Genomic DNA, 15,105 nt, shown 5'->3' with positions numbered 1-15,105 from the left:
TCATGGTGTCCCTGCCTGTTGTTTCCCTGCTGCACACCTCAGTAATATTAATGTGTCCCCTACCTTTTTAATTATGAATCTTTTTAACAGAAGTAAAAATCTGTTACAAAAACAATACAAGTCATATTCTGTCTGTTACTGTAAGTATCCTCTGGTTTGACACATTGAGACAGAGCTACATAAACACTACTTAAAGGTTCTGCATGGTCAATGCCATGTCTGCAGTGGCCGTACAGATTTACTGGGATATTGATCTGATATCTGCAGTGGCCATACAGCATTTACTGCGATGCGGCCTCTGCAGAAGTCAGGGCATTCATACCTCTTGCGCTTTGCGTAGCAGAGCTGTTGTTAAGGAAGTGAGTTTGTGTTTCTACAGGACTTCCCGCCCACACCTACGGTCAACCAATCATGTCAATGAGATACACTGCGCTATACGGAGCTTCCGCATTGTTACACAATTTGGAAGGAGCACAGCGATGTGGTATGGAGCTTGATTTGGCCTCTGAACCTCCAGAGGCTTTGCAATTGCGTCACATCCTCTCTGGACCACATTTTCGGTTCAAGCTAAAATGTGCTTTTAGAGAGAGTGATTAGTGAACAGATGGTTGATTCTTAAAGGCTCTGCATGGTCAATCTAACATTTGCATTCCATACAGCATTTACTGCAATGCTGCCTCTGCAGAAGTCAGAATATTCATACTTTGTGCGAATCGGGTCAACAGTTTGGACACACCTACTCATTTAAGAGTCTTTATTTTTACTAGTTTATACATTGTATAATAATAATGAAGACATCAAAAATATTAAATAACACATATGGAATCATGTAGTAACCATAAAAAGTGTTAAATAATTCTAAACATATTTAATATTTTAGATTTTTCAAAGTAGCCACCCTTTGCCTTGATGACAGCTTTGCACACGCTTGGCCTTCTCTCAACCAGCTTACCTGTAATGCTTGTCCAACAGGAGTTCCCACATATGCTGAGCACTTGTTGGCTGCTTTTCCTTCACTCTGCGGTCCAACTCATCCCAAACCATCTCAATTGGGTTGAGGTCGGGTGAATGTGGAGGCCAGGCCATGTGATGCAGCACTCCATCACTCTCCTTGGTCAATTAGCCCTTACACAGCCTGGAGGTGTGTTGGATCATTGTCCTTTTGAAAAACAAATGAGAGTCCCACTAAGTGCAAACCAGATGGGATGGCGTATCCCTGCAGAATGCTGTGGTATCCATACTGGTTAAGTGTGCCTTGAATTCTAAATAAATCACAGTGTCACCAGCAAAGCACCCTCACACCTCCTCCTCCATGCTTCACGGTGGAAACCACACATGCAGAGATCATCTGTTTACCTACTCTCTGTCTCACAAAGACATGGCGGTTGGAAGCAAAAATCTCAAATTTGGACTCATCAGACCAAAGGACAGATTTCCACCGGTCTAATGTCCATTGCTTGTGTTTCTTGTCCCAAGCAAGTCTCTTCTTATTATTGGTGTCCTTTAGTAGTGGTTTCTTTCGACCATGAAGGCCTGATTCACACAGTCTCCTCTGAACAGTTGATGTTGAGATGTGTCTGTTACTTGAACTCTGAAGCATATATTTGGGCTTCAATCTTTTATTTTATTTTTTTATTTCACCTTTATTTAACCAAGTAGGCTAGTTGAGAACAAGTTCTCATTTTCAACTGCGACCTGGCCAAGATAAAGCATAGCAGTGTGAACAGACAACAACACAGAGTTACACATGGAGTAAACAATTAACAAGTCAATAACACAGTAGAAAAAAAGAGAGTCTGTATACATTGTGTGCAAAAGGCATGAGGAGGTAGGCGAATAATTACAATTTTGCAGATTAACACTGGAGTGATAAATGATCAGATGGTCATGTACAGGTAGAGATATTGGTGTGCAAAAGAGCAGAAAAGTAAATAAATATAAACAGTATGGGGAAGGGGTAGGTCAAATTGGGTGGGCTATTTACCGATAGACTATGTACAGCTGCAGCGATCGGTTAGCTGCTCAGATAGCAGATGTTTTAAGTTGGTGAGGGAGATAAAAGTGTCCAACTTCAGCGATTTTTGCAATTCGTTCCAGTCACTGGCAGCAGAGAACTGGAACGAAAGGCGGCCAAATGAGGTGTTGGCTTTAGGGATGATCAGTGAGATACACCTGCTGGAGCGCGTGCTACGGGTGGGTGTTGCCATCGTGACCAGTGAACAGAGATAAGGCGGAGCTTTACCTAGCATGGACTTGTAGATGACCTGGAGCCAGTGGGTCTGGCGACGAATATGTAGCAAGGGCCAGCCGACTAGCGCATACAGGTCGCAGTGGTGGGTGGTATAAGGTGCTTTAGTAACAAAACGGATGGCACTGTGATAGACTGCATCCAGTTTGCTGAGTAGAGTGTTGGAAGCTATTTTGTAGATGACATCGCCGAAGTCGAGGATCGGTAGGATAGTCAGTTTTGCTAGGGTAAGTTTGGCGGCGTGAGTGAGTGAAGGAGGCTTTGTTGCGGAATAGAAAGCCGACTCTAGATTTGATTTTAGATCGGAGATGTTTGATATGAGTCTGGAAGGAGAGTTTACAGTCTAGCCAGACACCTAGGTACTTATAGATGTCCACATATTCTAGGTCGATACCATCCAGGGTGGTGATGCTAGTCGGGCGTGCGGGTGCAGGCAGCGAACGGTTGAAAAGCATGCATTTTGTTTTACTAGCATTTAAGAGCAGTTGGAGGCCACGGAAGGAGTGTTGTATGGCATTGAAGCTCGTTTGGAGGTTAGATAGCACAGTGTCCAAGTACGGCCGGAAGTATACAGAATGGTGTCGTCTGCGTAGAGGTGGATCAGGGAATCGCCCGCAGCAAGAGCAACATCATTGATATATACAGAGAAAAGAGTCGGCCCGAGAATTGAACCCTGTGGCACCCCCATAGACACTGCCAGAGGACCGGACAGCATGACCTCCGATTTGACACACTGAACTCTGTCTGCAAAGTACTTGGTGAACCAGGCAAGGCAGCCATCAGAAAAACCGAGGCTACTGAGTCTGCCGATAAGAATATGGTGATTGACAGAGTCGAAAGCCTTGGCAAGGTTGATGAAGACGGCTGCACAGTACTGTCTTTTATCGATGGCGGTTATGATATCGTTTAGTACCTTGAGCGTGGCTGAGGTGCACCCGTGACCGGCTCGGAAACCAGATTGCACACCGGAGAAGGTACGGTGGGATTCGAGATGGTCAGTGACCTGTTTGTTGACTTGGCTTTCGAAGACCTTAGATAGGCAGGGCAGGATGGAATAGGTCTGTAACAGTTTGGGTCCAGGGTGTCTCCCCATTTGAAGAGGGGGATGACTGCGGCAGCTTTCCAATCCTTGGGGATCTCAGACGATATGAAAGAGAGGTTGAACAGGCTGGTAATAGGGGTTGCGACAATGGCGGCGGATAGTTTCAGAAATAGAGGGTCCAGATTGATTTGTACGGGTCCAGGTTTTGCAGCTCTTTCAGAACATCTGCTATCTGGATTTGGGTAAAGGAGAACCTGGAGAGGCTTGGGCGAGTAGCTGCGGGGGGGCGTCTATGAGGGTGCCCTTGTTTACAGATTTAGGGTTGTACCTGGTGAGTTCCTTGATGATTTGTGTGAGATTGAGGGCATCTAGCTTAGATTGTAGGACTGCCGGGGCGTTAAGCATATCCCAGTTTAGGTCACCTAACAGAACAAACTCTGAAGCTAGATGGGGGGCAATCAATTCACAAATGGTGTCCAGGGCACAGCTGGGAGCTGAGGGGGGTCGGTAGCAGGCCGCAACAGTGAGAGACTTATTTCTGGAGAGAGTCATTTTTAAAATTAGTAGTTCAAACTGTTTGGGTATGGACCTGGAAAGTATGACATTACTTTGCAGGCTCTCTCTGCATTAGACTGCAACTCCTCCCCCTTTGGCTGTTCTATCTTGACGGAAAATGTTATAGTTGGGTATGGAAATCTCATAATTTTTGGTGGCATTCCTGAGCCAGGATTCAGACACGGCAAGGACATCAGGGTTAGCAGAGTGTGCTAAAGCAGTGAGTAAAACAAACTTAGGGAGGAGGCTCTGATGTTGACATGCATGAAACCAAGGCTTTTTCGATCACAGAAGTCAACAAATGAGGGTGCCTGGGGACATGCAGGGCCTGGGTTTACCTCCACATCACCCGCGGAAGAGAGGAGGAGTAGTATGAGGGTGCGGCTAAAGGCTATCAAAACTGGTCGCCTAGAGCGTTGGGGACAAAGAATAAAAGGAGCAGATTTCTGGGCATGGTAGAATATATTCAGGGCATAATGCGCAGACAGGGGTATGGTGGGGTGCGGGTACAGCGGAGGTAAGCCCAGGCACTGGGTGATGATAAGAGAGGTTGTATCTCTGGACATGCTGGTTGTAATGGGTGAGGTCACCGCATGTGTGGGAGGTGGGACAAAGGAGGTATCAGGGGTATGAAGAGTGGAACTAGGGGCTCCATTGTAAACTAAAACAATGATAACTAACCTGAACAACAGTATACAATGCATATTGACATTTGAGAGAGACATACAGCGAGGCAGGTAAAATGGCGTTGACTAGGCAGAGATGGTCGGATTAACTACACACAGAGCCTGAATGCGGCTGGGGCCGACAGATAAAACATAAACAAACAGAATGGAGTACCGTGATTAATGGACAGTCCAGCAGGCATCAGCTATGTAGCCAAGTGATCACAGTGTCCAGGGGGCAGCGGTGGATGGGACAGGGAAGCTAGACTGGCGAGTATTATCCAGGCTAAAAAAACTGGCTGGCTGTGCTGAAGGTAAAAGCCGCTAGCAGTGGCTAACAATGACTAAATAGCTTGTAGCTAGTTAGCTGGTTGGCTTCTGGAGGTTCTTGAATGTGTTCTAAAAATTAAAAATAATAGCGATTCCGTATCACATTGGGTGAGGCAGGTTACCGGAAGGTATAATCTAATTAAAAATCGAAAAAAGATTGAAAGTAAATATGGGTCCAGTGAGTGGATGGGCTGGCTGGGGATGCGGCGATTCAGACAGTTAGCAGGCCTGTGCTAACAAGCTAACAGTTAGTAGGCCGGGGCTAAACAAGCTAGCAGTTAGCAGGCCGAATTAGCAAGCAAGCAGATAGCAAGGGCTAGAAAGTTAGCTTTTGGGGGACGTTGCGATGGGGGTTAAGTCTGTTTATGCCTCTTCATGCGGTGACATCGATAGACCGGTCGTGGGTCCGGATATTGTAGACCAGGAGTATGCTTCGGTGGTAGCACAGGAGCTCTGGCCGGGCTAGCTTCAAGCTAAGTGGGTGGAAACGCTAGCCAGGAGTAGTCATCCGGAGTTGCGGTTAGCTAGTTAGCTAGTTGTGAAGATCCAGATGAAAAAGTTCAGTTTGCGGTGGGAATCCGGGGATAAAAATAATAGGTCCGTTATGCTCTGGTTAGAGTCGCGTTGTTCGAACTGGCGAGAGCTTTCTGAGCTAAAGGTTAGCTGATGACCGCTAGAAATGGTTTGCTGACTGATAGCTGGTGGTTAGCAGTTAATTCTAATGAACTTATCCTCTGCAGCAGATGTAACTCTGGGTCTTCCTGTCCTGTGGTGGTCCTCATGAGAGCCTGTTTCATCATAGCGCTTGATGTTTTTTGCGACTGCACGTTCAACATTCTTGAAATGTTCTGTATTGACTGATGGACCGTCCTTTCTCTTTGCTTATTTGAGCTGTTCTTGCCATAATAGGGACATGGTCTTTTACCAAATAGGGCTATAATCTGTATACCACCCCTACCATGTCACAACACAACTGAACGCATTAAGGAAATCAATTCCACAAATCAACTTAACAAGGCATACCTGTTAATTGATATGCAATCCAGGTGACTACCTCATGAAGCTGGTTGACAGAATGCCAAGAGTGTGAAAAGCTGTCATCAAGGCAAAGGGTGGCTACTTAGTAGAATCTCAAATATATTTTGATTTGTTTAACACTTTTTTGGTTACTATATGATTCCATGTGTTATTTCATAGTTTTGATGTCTTCACAATTATTCTACAATGTAGAAAATAGTAAAAAAATAAAGAAAAACCCTTGAAATGAGTAGGTGTGTCCAGACTTTTGTTGATGATTTACTTACAGGAGAGTGAGACCAAATCATGGACTCTGGACAGAGTGGATTTCAGTTGTAACAAAAAGGCAGTTTATTGAGTCAAAAGATATCTTGCCCTGCAGTTTTAACGTGCACGGACCTGATTCATTTAGCTCAAAATGGAGTTAGCTGAAAAAGGGCTTAGACAAAGGTTACAACAGTTTTTATACATAGAATAATGTAGGTGGAGTCTTGTCGTGGTGGTCTTCTGACTGGTCCCAAAGGGTTGGAGGCGGACCTGCTCCAGCCAGAGCAGGAGCCCCTATGGTGCAGAGCAGAGCCTTCTGCTCTGGGCACCCGACCAGTAGAGGGGGGATGGAGTGTGTGTGTTTATGCAAGAAGGTATTTATGTGTCAGGGGATCGTGAGGTAGGGACTGAAACTGGCAGTTTATGGCTGGGAGTAGGATGCTTCCTGTTCGAACAGGGGTGCGTGCAATGACTTGAGTCAAGCGGATAAGTTTGGCGCTGTATAATATATGAGCTATGTGTATGAATATATGTATATATGACACTTTTGACCGGCACAGTACAAGCAATTGGCTAAACGAAAAGACCTTACCTCTTCTGAGATGTTGGAGTCCGTTTCCTGGTGCTTGACATAGGAGCTCAGCCAAGAAGGTATGAAGTAAAAAGGCTGCACTGTTTTCCACCTGCATCTCCATCCCGAATCTCCCCATTGCCCCCCAGCTAAATTAGGGTACAGTTAGCTATTGTTTGTGTATTTTACACTATGTTGAGGTAAAACTCGTATAATACTTAATACTTATATGAATGTCAACCCTAACACATGTTCCTGTCATCGTCATCAATCAAATGCATTAGTTAGAAACTACTGACTACCACCACCGATTTCTGTATGCTAGCATGATGCGACCAGTTTATACCTATGGGAGTTAGAATTTAGATATATTTTTCTAAACCTACAGCGAAAACAGCCAATTATATCCAAATCTGATTTTGGTAACACATTGTGGGCCTGTTACAATACATCAATCATGACAGATTTAACAAATATCCACTTTGTTAGATTTGTTGAATGTGCGCCAATACAGCTTCCTTCCTTTTACCTCTTTACCACATCTATCCCCATTACCTCCCAGATCTCTTTCCAGGACAAGGTATCATACATATGTTTTTTTATTTGTGCACTTGTTCTGATAGCCTTTCGTCAAAGTTATCCATGTTTGTTGTCAAGGCAGTGCGTTTGTGTTTATACAGGATGTACCGCCCCCACCTAACGTCAACCAATCATGTCAATGCCGAGCTATACGGAGCCCTCCGAATTGTTACAACATTTGAGGCGCACACATTGCTTGACAGAGCTTGATTTTGCTTCCGCAAGCACCGGGAGGCACTACAATTGCGCCTCACCCTCAGTACAGAGCCTCCGGAACACATGTTCAGATCAATATTAAATTGGCCTTTATAGTCTATAGGTTATGCACTGAGCCAGTCCCAGAAATCCTGCTTAATGTAAGAGGTGAGAACTCTACTGTTCTACTCTCACTCTTATTTCTGGTGTGTTTAATAAGTAAACAGTAGATGGTGCCACATTCTGGAAGTTTGAATTTTAGCCCAACAAGCCCAGCCACAAACTGAGGGATGGAGCTGGAGAATAACCACTCTCAAAATCATCAACACAGCTACAGATGCAAACCAAGGACTGACAATCCATGAGATTGACATGACAGTTTAAAATATTTTCACACAAAAGGCTACATTGTTTTTAAATTTTTTTACAATGAATGAATGTTTTATTGGTTCTTTTGGAATCACAGGGAGGTTTGGAGAAGTGCAAAATAAATAATACAACAAGTGCAGAAACGTTCATGTATCTAAACACTGAAAAACAGACAGGGAGACAACAAAAACATAAAACAAACGGATAAAACAACCTTATAAGAACACTTCTAACAGCAGCTGTGACTAATGTGAATATGGCACAGACAGTAAATAACCCTATTAAGGTATGGCTTAAGTAAAGAAAGTGAGAGAGACAGTTTTGAGTAAAAAATGATCATATTAACCAGATTAGTCAATAGTGATTTGGTGTGTGTGGCAATGTGATGAGAGTCACTCAGTAGTCGTCATCTTCTAGAAGGTTTCTGAGAGAGAAAAAAGAGGAGCAAACAAAATGGCAATATTTCAAATGGATGAATACACAGGTCGTTGTGAGGAAGAGTGTTTCTTCTGTACAAACAGTAGCCTACAGAAATAAGATGAAATGACAAAATGTAAACAGGGTCTGAGCCATTGTGGGACCAAATGTTTAACTGCCAATTATAGTCTTAGCTTAATGTAGGAGATAAGAGATAATAAATAGAAGATATGAAATAAAATTAAGATTGTGACCTCTGGTGCTATCTTTGAATTAGAATGATTTGAGCTCACCTTGTTACACCATCATCTGATTCTTGAATGGAGATACTGTAAAAGGAGAACAGAAATGTGGTTTGTTTTGACAAATGTAACATGATGAGCAACACAACAGAAAGATATTAACATGCAGCTGAGTGCATGGATAAGGAGAACATGACTACTCTATGACCACCTCAACAGTACATCATTTCAGAGCTTCTTCCTCAAGAAGAGAGACTACAGCAGAGTGAGAGAATGAAGGTGTAAACCTACCTCTTTACAGCCTCCTGAGCTTGATGCATCCTGCGCTTGGCTGACGAGCTGAGGGATTTTATCCTGAAACAAAAAGGCAATTTTTTTGTTATGTTTTATTTTTGGGTCATTGTAATTTATACTAAAAGCTTTTGTAACATTCTCAATATCGTCTGTTTCAAGCTTTCTATCGGGATAACCAAATAAAGTTGTAAAAATACTCACATTGATGGACTGGAGTTTGGTGTGTCCCTGAAAGATGTACTGACAAGAACAATTTGTTTTTAACGTCATTGACTGATGTTAACATGACCACTCTATGACCACAGACATGATTCCAAAGTTTGCTCAATGAGAGAGATAAATATAGAAGACAATCAGAGACTATGAGATAATAATTAAGTAAGCCTACTTCTTATTCATCCTACGCTTGGTTGACGAGCTGGTTGATGAGTGTGACCTGAAAAAATAAATATACTTTTTTGTTATCAGTATTATTTATCTTAAAAAGCTATTTCAAATACAAGTGTTTTAATCTATCCAGGTGGTCGGGATACTCACATTTGTGATGGACTGGAGGTTGGTGTGAAACTGAAATAAATCAAAATAAACACTGTACTGACAAGAACCACATCATCGTATTCATTTTTATTTTATTACAATTATTTAATCATGAAGAATGTGTTTTAACCTGTATAGCAAATATTCTCAAAACTTGTAATTGTCATGTTTCATGTTTTCTTTCAAATAGGTATCAATCACAATCCCTTAAATGTTCTTTAGGGACTTACTGTTTGGATGGTGATCTGTTCTGTTGTGTCTTTAGAGGAGTCATGCTGGTTTCAGGGTCCGGTATGTTTTTTTCTCTGCACATCAGAGATCAAGTGGCTAAGTCAACTGAAAGCAGCTAAATCACATATTGAATTCATAGTAACTGTTTTAAGTGAATGATTTGTTTTATTTATCTCTACCTGGAGGAGGTTTCTTTTCTATTTTGCCACCATATTACACAGAATACAGAGATGAGACACACTGAACCCATCACTGCACCAATCACTGCACCTGTGAATGAGAGAGATGTCAGAAGAAGACAGACGTCAACTTCCCAGGTACACTACACCAAAGCCTCATACATGTTAATATGGCTCTGCACTACACTGAAAGTTGAATAGGAAAAGAGCCAGTCAATAGGTCGATTATGACCTGTCATTATTAGAATAACAACCACTTACCAATGATCCTGTCATCAGAGACCTGAGATTGAACTAGAACAGAAATACACAGGCAGTACTTCATCATGAACACAGCTAGTACTTCATTGTGAACACAGGCAGTACTTCATCATGAACACAGGCAGTACTTCATCATGAACACAGGCAGTACTTCATCATGAACACAGCTAGTACTTCATTGTGAACACAGGCAGTACTTTATCATGACCACAGGCACTACATCATCATGACATCATCCTTATCATGTCATGTTCAGGGTAGCAGGTAGCCTAGTGGTTAGAGCGTTGGGCTAGTAACCAAAAGGTTGCTAGCTCAAATCCCCGACCTGACAAGGTACAAATCTGTCATTCTGCACCTGAACAAGGCAGTTAACTCACTGTTCGTCATTGTAAATAAGAATGTGTTCTTAACTGACTTGCCTAGTTCATATATTGACATTTTAAAAAGATGGTGGTATTAATCCTAACCATTTCTCACCTGCAAATGAAGCTTGATCACTAGCTGGAATCACCTCTGAAACCACCTTGATGGAACCACCAAAGGATAGTGAAGCAACACACCTAACCTTTTTGGCAGTTAGACTGGATACTACCACTGTTGCAGTAGTTGTCACAGTGACAGTTCCATTGGGATGGGTGACATCGACCATGGTGGAATGTTCTATCATGATGTCATCCCAGGTTACTATAGGAACAGGTCGTCCAGTAGCAGAACAGGATAGAGTGGTGTGACTGTTGTTGGTTTGTGTGATGAGGAGTGAGGGTCCATACAGCTCTATGGGACAACAACAAACACAGTTCACAGTGAATGTAAATACTATTATGTATTAATTTACATATTTTACTAAATTATTCCATTTACATGATTTACTAAATTATTCGCCATCACTATCCAGCTACCACCCGGTTACTCAACCACTCCTCATCAGAGGCTGCTGCCCTATATACTGTACATAGACATGGAATCACTGGCCACTTTAATAATGGAACACTAGTCACTTTAATAATGTTTACATACTGCTTTACTTATTTCATGTATATACTGCATTTTAGTCAATGCCACTCCGACATTGCTCATCCTAATATTTATATACTTCTTAATTCCATTCTTTTACTTTTAGATTTGTGTATTGTTGTGAATTGTTAGATACTACTGCACTGTTGGAGCGAGGAACACAAGCATTTCACTGCACCCTCAATAGCATCTGCTAAAAATGTGTATGTGACCAATAACATCTGATTTGATTCCATTTTGATAAATGCTTGCAAGACATTGGATGTATGATCTGATAAAATGTCTCCCTGAAATTCTGAAGAAGTTGTTCTGGGTCAGTCATTTACAGTACATTATGTTATCAGATTTTACCATTGACTTTGAGGCAGGTGGTTCCACTGATAGCTCCCTCTGGAAAGGTGTTAAACAGACACTTGTAGCAGGACTCGTCTCCTCTTGACACTCCTCTGATGACGATAGAGCAGTTCTGCAGACCCTCGTCTTCAAACTCCACTTTCCCCTTAAAACGTAGGTTGACATGGGGACCGTGTTTGCTGTAGGAGGCTACATATTCATTCTCCCCAGTTGTCACTTTTTGCCAGGTGACTTGACGCACGTCTTTGGGTTTCATGAGCTCACAGTTTAAGTCTGCATCTTCTCCCAGGGTTGCTGTGACAACCTGCTGTGTTCTCACCAGATGAGAGAGCCCTGCACGAAGACAGTTACACACTACTTAGTACTTACAGTACTGCATTAATGGGATACAATACAGTATACAGAGTACAATATTGTGGTGTAGTACTCATAATGGTCAGAAGGAGGAGTACGGAGGTAGGGGAAGTCCAATCTAGGCGGGAGGAAGTTATGAAGTTATGCATGAAGGCACCTGTAAACTGATTGCAGTATGGGTTCATGTGTTGAATTATTAAAGTAACAAAGTATAGAATGTGTGGACATCAGTGAATATAAGGAACTATGGCTATAGATCAATCCTCTTACTTTGTTCACTGATTAAACCATAGTTTATACAGTGACTTTCACTACACTGTACAGTTAATACAGGGAATTTCACTACACATGCATGCATTTCACTTCACTACTATAATTAAATGTATCTGTATAGCTTTTAATGTATCTGAAAAGTTAAAAATAAATTCAATTATGAATCTAGTGTTGTGAAATAAACAGATTTGAACAGTAAAGCACATATCCTAAGAAAAACAACAGTATCAGCAATATTTTGTCAATAAAAAGCTGACAAACGTAGTATATCATGCATAAAACTGATTCTCTCACCTTTAGGTAGGATTATCAGTAGAATAAACAGGTAGTTGTAGAGTGCAGGACACATGGTGGAAATGTGAGTTATCTTATGAAGTCACTTGAGATTTTGAATTTCCCTCTTTACTGTGTCCAACCCACATGGGTTTGAATGAACCTATCACATATGGACCTTTTTTGCAGAAGCCCCTCCCATACAATAAAAGTGAAAGTAAACTCGGCTGGTGCAAGTTTTTCTTCCATAGTGTAAGCCAGTGTCAGAACTATTGTTTAACCTGTTTAAGTTGAGGTGGTTAAAGGAACTCTTCTCAGGAAATAACACAGATAGGAGCTGAAATATTACACACACGTCGCCAAGTGAGCCTGGCGCAGAGCTATAACAACCTACCTCTGATTTTAACAAGTGATTTTACTGTAAACAGAGCTATAACAACCCACCCTGATTTTAAAATGGTGATGTTACTGTAAACAGAGCTATAACAACCCACCCTGATTTTAAAATGGTGATGTTACTGTAAACAGAGCTATAACAACCCACCCTGATTTTAACAGGTGATGTTACTGTAAACAGAGCTATAACAACCCACCCTGATTTTAAAATGGTGATGTTACTGTAAACAGAGCTATAACAACCCACCCTGATTTTAAAATGGTGATGTTACTGTAAACAGAGCTATAACAACCCACCCTGATTTTAACAGGTGATGTTACTGTAAACAGAGCTATAACAACCCACCCTGATTTTAAAATGGTGATGTTACTGTAAACAGAGCTATAACAACCCACCCTGATTTTAAAATGGTGATGTTACTGTAAACAGAGCTATAACAACCCACCCTGATTTTAAAATGGTGATGTTACTGTAAACAGAGCTATAACAACCTAGCCCTTAATGAGCCAGCGATGCTTTCCCCTCCCACAATATTTTCCCAAAATGAACCAATTTACAGTATACTGCATTAAATATATAGCAAAACAGCAATACAGTACTTTCGTTTTTATTTGTATTGAAAACAATTCAATAATTGCTATAGTGAATATTTAATTATATATTACAGCGTAGATATTTGGTGTTTATATCCCTTGCACTTTCTGCTTTAACAAAGACTTCTAAACTGCCAGGGTGAAACAGATCAATAGGACATCAACCGTTAAAGGTTTTGCTGCCACTCTGATCTGTCCCCTATATAAATTACATTTTTGGGAACCATTCCCACATATTAGTTAAATTCGTACAGAATTCTCACTAACGGGTGCAACAAATATATCCTCTTACAAGACACACCACAAAATATGTTAATGGGTCAGAAGCAACAATACCATGCACTCACTAGTGTTCAAAAGGTTTTTGCGGTATAGTACTGTATTCTGAAGTACAGTAAATTACTGGCAGCAATAGGTAGGTTGAGAGTTTCAAGACAAGGTTTGTAGAATTCCTTAAATACAGTATATTACTGTATTATTTGGGCGTACAGCATTCTCACTCACAGGTGCAACAATTATAGCCTCTTACAAGAGACGCCTTAAAATATGTTCATGCACCAGACTCTTTCCCGCCCATAGAGTCTTTTCCACAATGCAACATAATGAATTCTGTAAAATATATTTAAGGTATTTTGCTGTACATTCTACAGTGTTTTACTGTTGAAATTACAGTAACGCCTTACAGTGTGCCTCCTCTACAATTAGAGCAGCTATTCTATGCGTACAGAGAAACAATTGCTTCAATATAGCCTATATATTTATAAATTTACTTTAAAATGTATTAACTTTTATGAGGCAGAAACATAACCATTCACAATGCTTTAATCTGATTAGGCTACTTCAAAAGTCTCCTGTAGGCCTGCGCATGTTCATCCAAAATACAATTCCAGCATCCTCAAAATGGCTCGACATTAACCAGGTTTCCATCCAACCTGATTATGTGAGTAAAGTAGCCTACATATCGAGTAAAAAATGTTCACAACATCATGATAAAGCATGCAGTTTATTAGACTACAGATAAGTTATGGTGAACTTCACAGGGTGGTGGAAGTGCACAGTGATGAAGTTTATTCGCCTTTCAATAAAAATGGAAGTTCTTATTGTGTTGACATGATGATCGATGCTTGGCTGCCATTTGACAAATAAAAATAATCTTGCACTTTTGTCCACAATAATCTCATCTCCCCTATATCAAAGTGTTATGGCACTACCCTTATATGCACTATGCTTTTCCATGTGCCAACTTTTACTATTCCGAAGGTCAGCATAGTCTCCCAGTCTTAATGGTATATCCTGCCCTCTATCCACCATTCATAGTGACAATAGCGGTAGGTGGATCGTTTTTCCAGATCTGCAGTAGGCTAACTAGCAATCATACCACATAGAAAAGTATTAAAAGCTGCGTCACTATGGTGTCAAATCCGATTAAAAAGTGGAACATGGCGCCAGCGGACGAGATGAAACACCTTTGCAAGAGCAAACACTGAGTCCAGAGAGAACAAATGTGGCCAGGGTAGAGATGATGGCACCCTTTGACTCAAGAAACCTGCTTCAACATATAAAATGTTGAATTCCACCTTGTAGTGCAACCTTGTTTAGGCCTCAGCTCAGGCATCCCCATCTGGTGTTGTGTAGACTTGAGTTTTTTAGCACCTGCAGTGCTCCTGTGGACGTATTCCACAGCTGCTTTCACTTTGTCCACAGTGGGCTTCATCACCTTCAGAGCATCTCTTACAATCAGGTTGATTGTGTGGGCAAGACATGAATGATGGGTCCATTTAAACATTTTCATGGCTTTCGTTATGTTAGCTGCATTGTCACTAACACAACAGACCACTTTTCCATCTA

General features: G+C 41.4%; 1 protein-coding gene across 2 annotated transcripts; it reads right to left on the bottom strand.

Annotated features, from left to right (window-relative positions):
- Positions 1-7,888: 7,888 nt before the first annotated feature.
- Positions 7,889-12,422, bottom strand: LOC149975412 (nectin-4-like). 2 transcript variants are annotated; one of them, XM_090207401.1, is made up of 12 exons: positions 12,289-12,422; positions 11,365-11,700; positions 10,477-10,773; positions 10,000-10,032; positions 9,739-9,829; positions 9,559-9,633; positions 9,329-9,358; positions 9,180-9,227; positions 8,993-9,031; positions 8,789-8,851; positions 8,549-8,584; positions 7,889-8,262 (listed from the first exon to the last, which is right to left on the bottom strand). In XM_090207401.1, exons 1-12 carry the CDS (start codon positions 12,341-12,343, stop codon positions 8,235-8,237), a joined length of 1,131 nt encoding a protein of 376 aa, XP_090063527.1. In that variant the 5' UTR covers positions 12,344-12,422; the 3' UTR covers positions 7,889-8,234. The 2 variants fall into 2 exon arrangements, with proteins under 2 accessions (XP_090063527.1, XP_090063528.1); XM_090207402.1 differs by lacking the exon at positions 9,329-9,358 and having other exon boundaries at positions 12,289-12,387.
- Positions 12,423-15,105: the final 2,683 nt, after the last annotated feature.

The sequence above is a fragment of the Oncorhynchus mykiss genome, chromosome 18 (genome assembly GCF_057628025.1).
Source record: "Oncorhynchus mykiss isolate SJ-2025 chromosome 18, ASM5762802v1, whole genome shotgun sequence".
Lineage (NCBI taxonomy): Eukaryota > Metazoa > Chordata > Actinopteri > Salmoniformes > Salmonidae > Oncorhynchus > Oncorhynchus mykiss.
The sequence above is the reverse complement of the archived record's forward strand: the minus strand, read 5'-3'. Positions and strand labels throughout refer to the sequence as shown.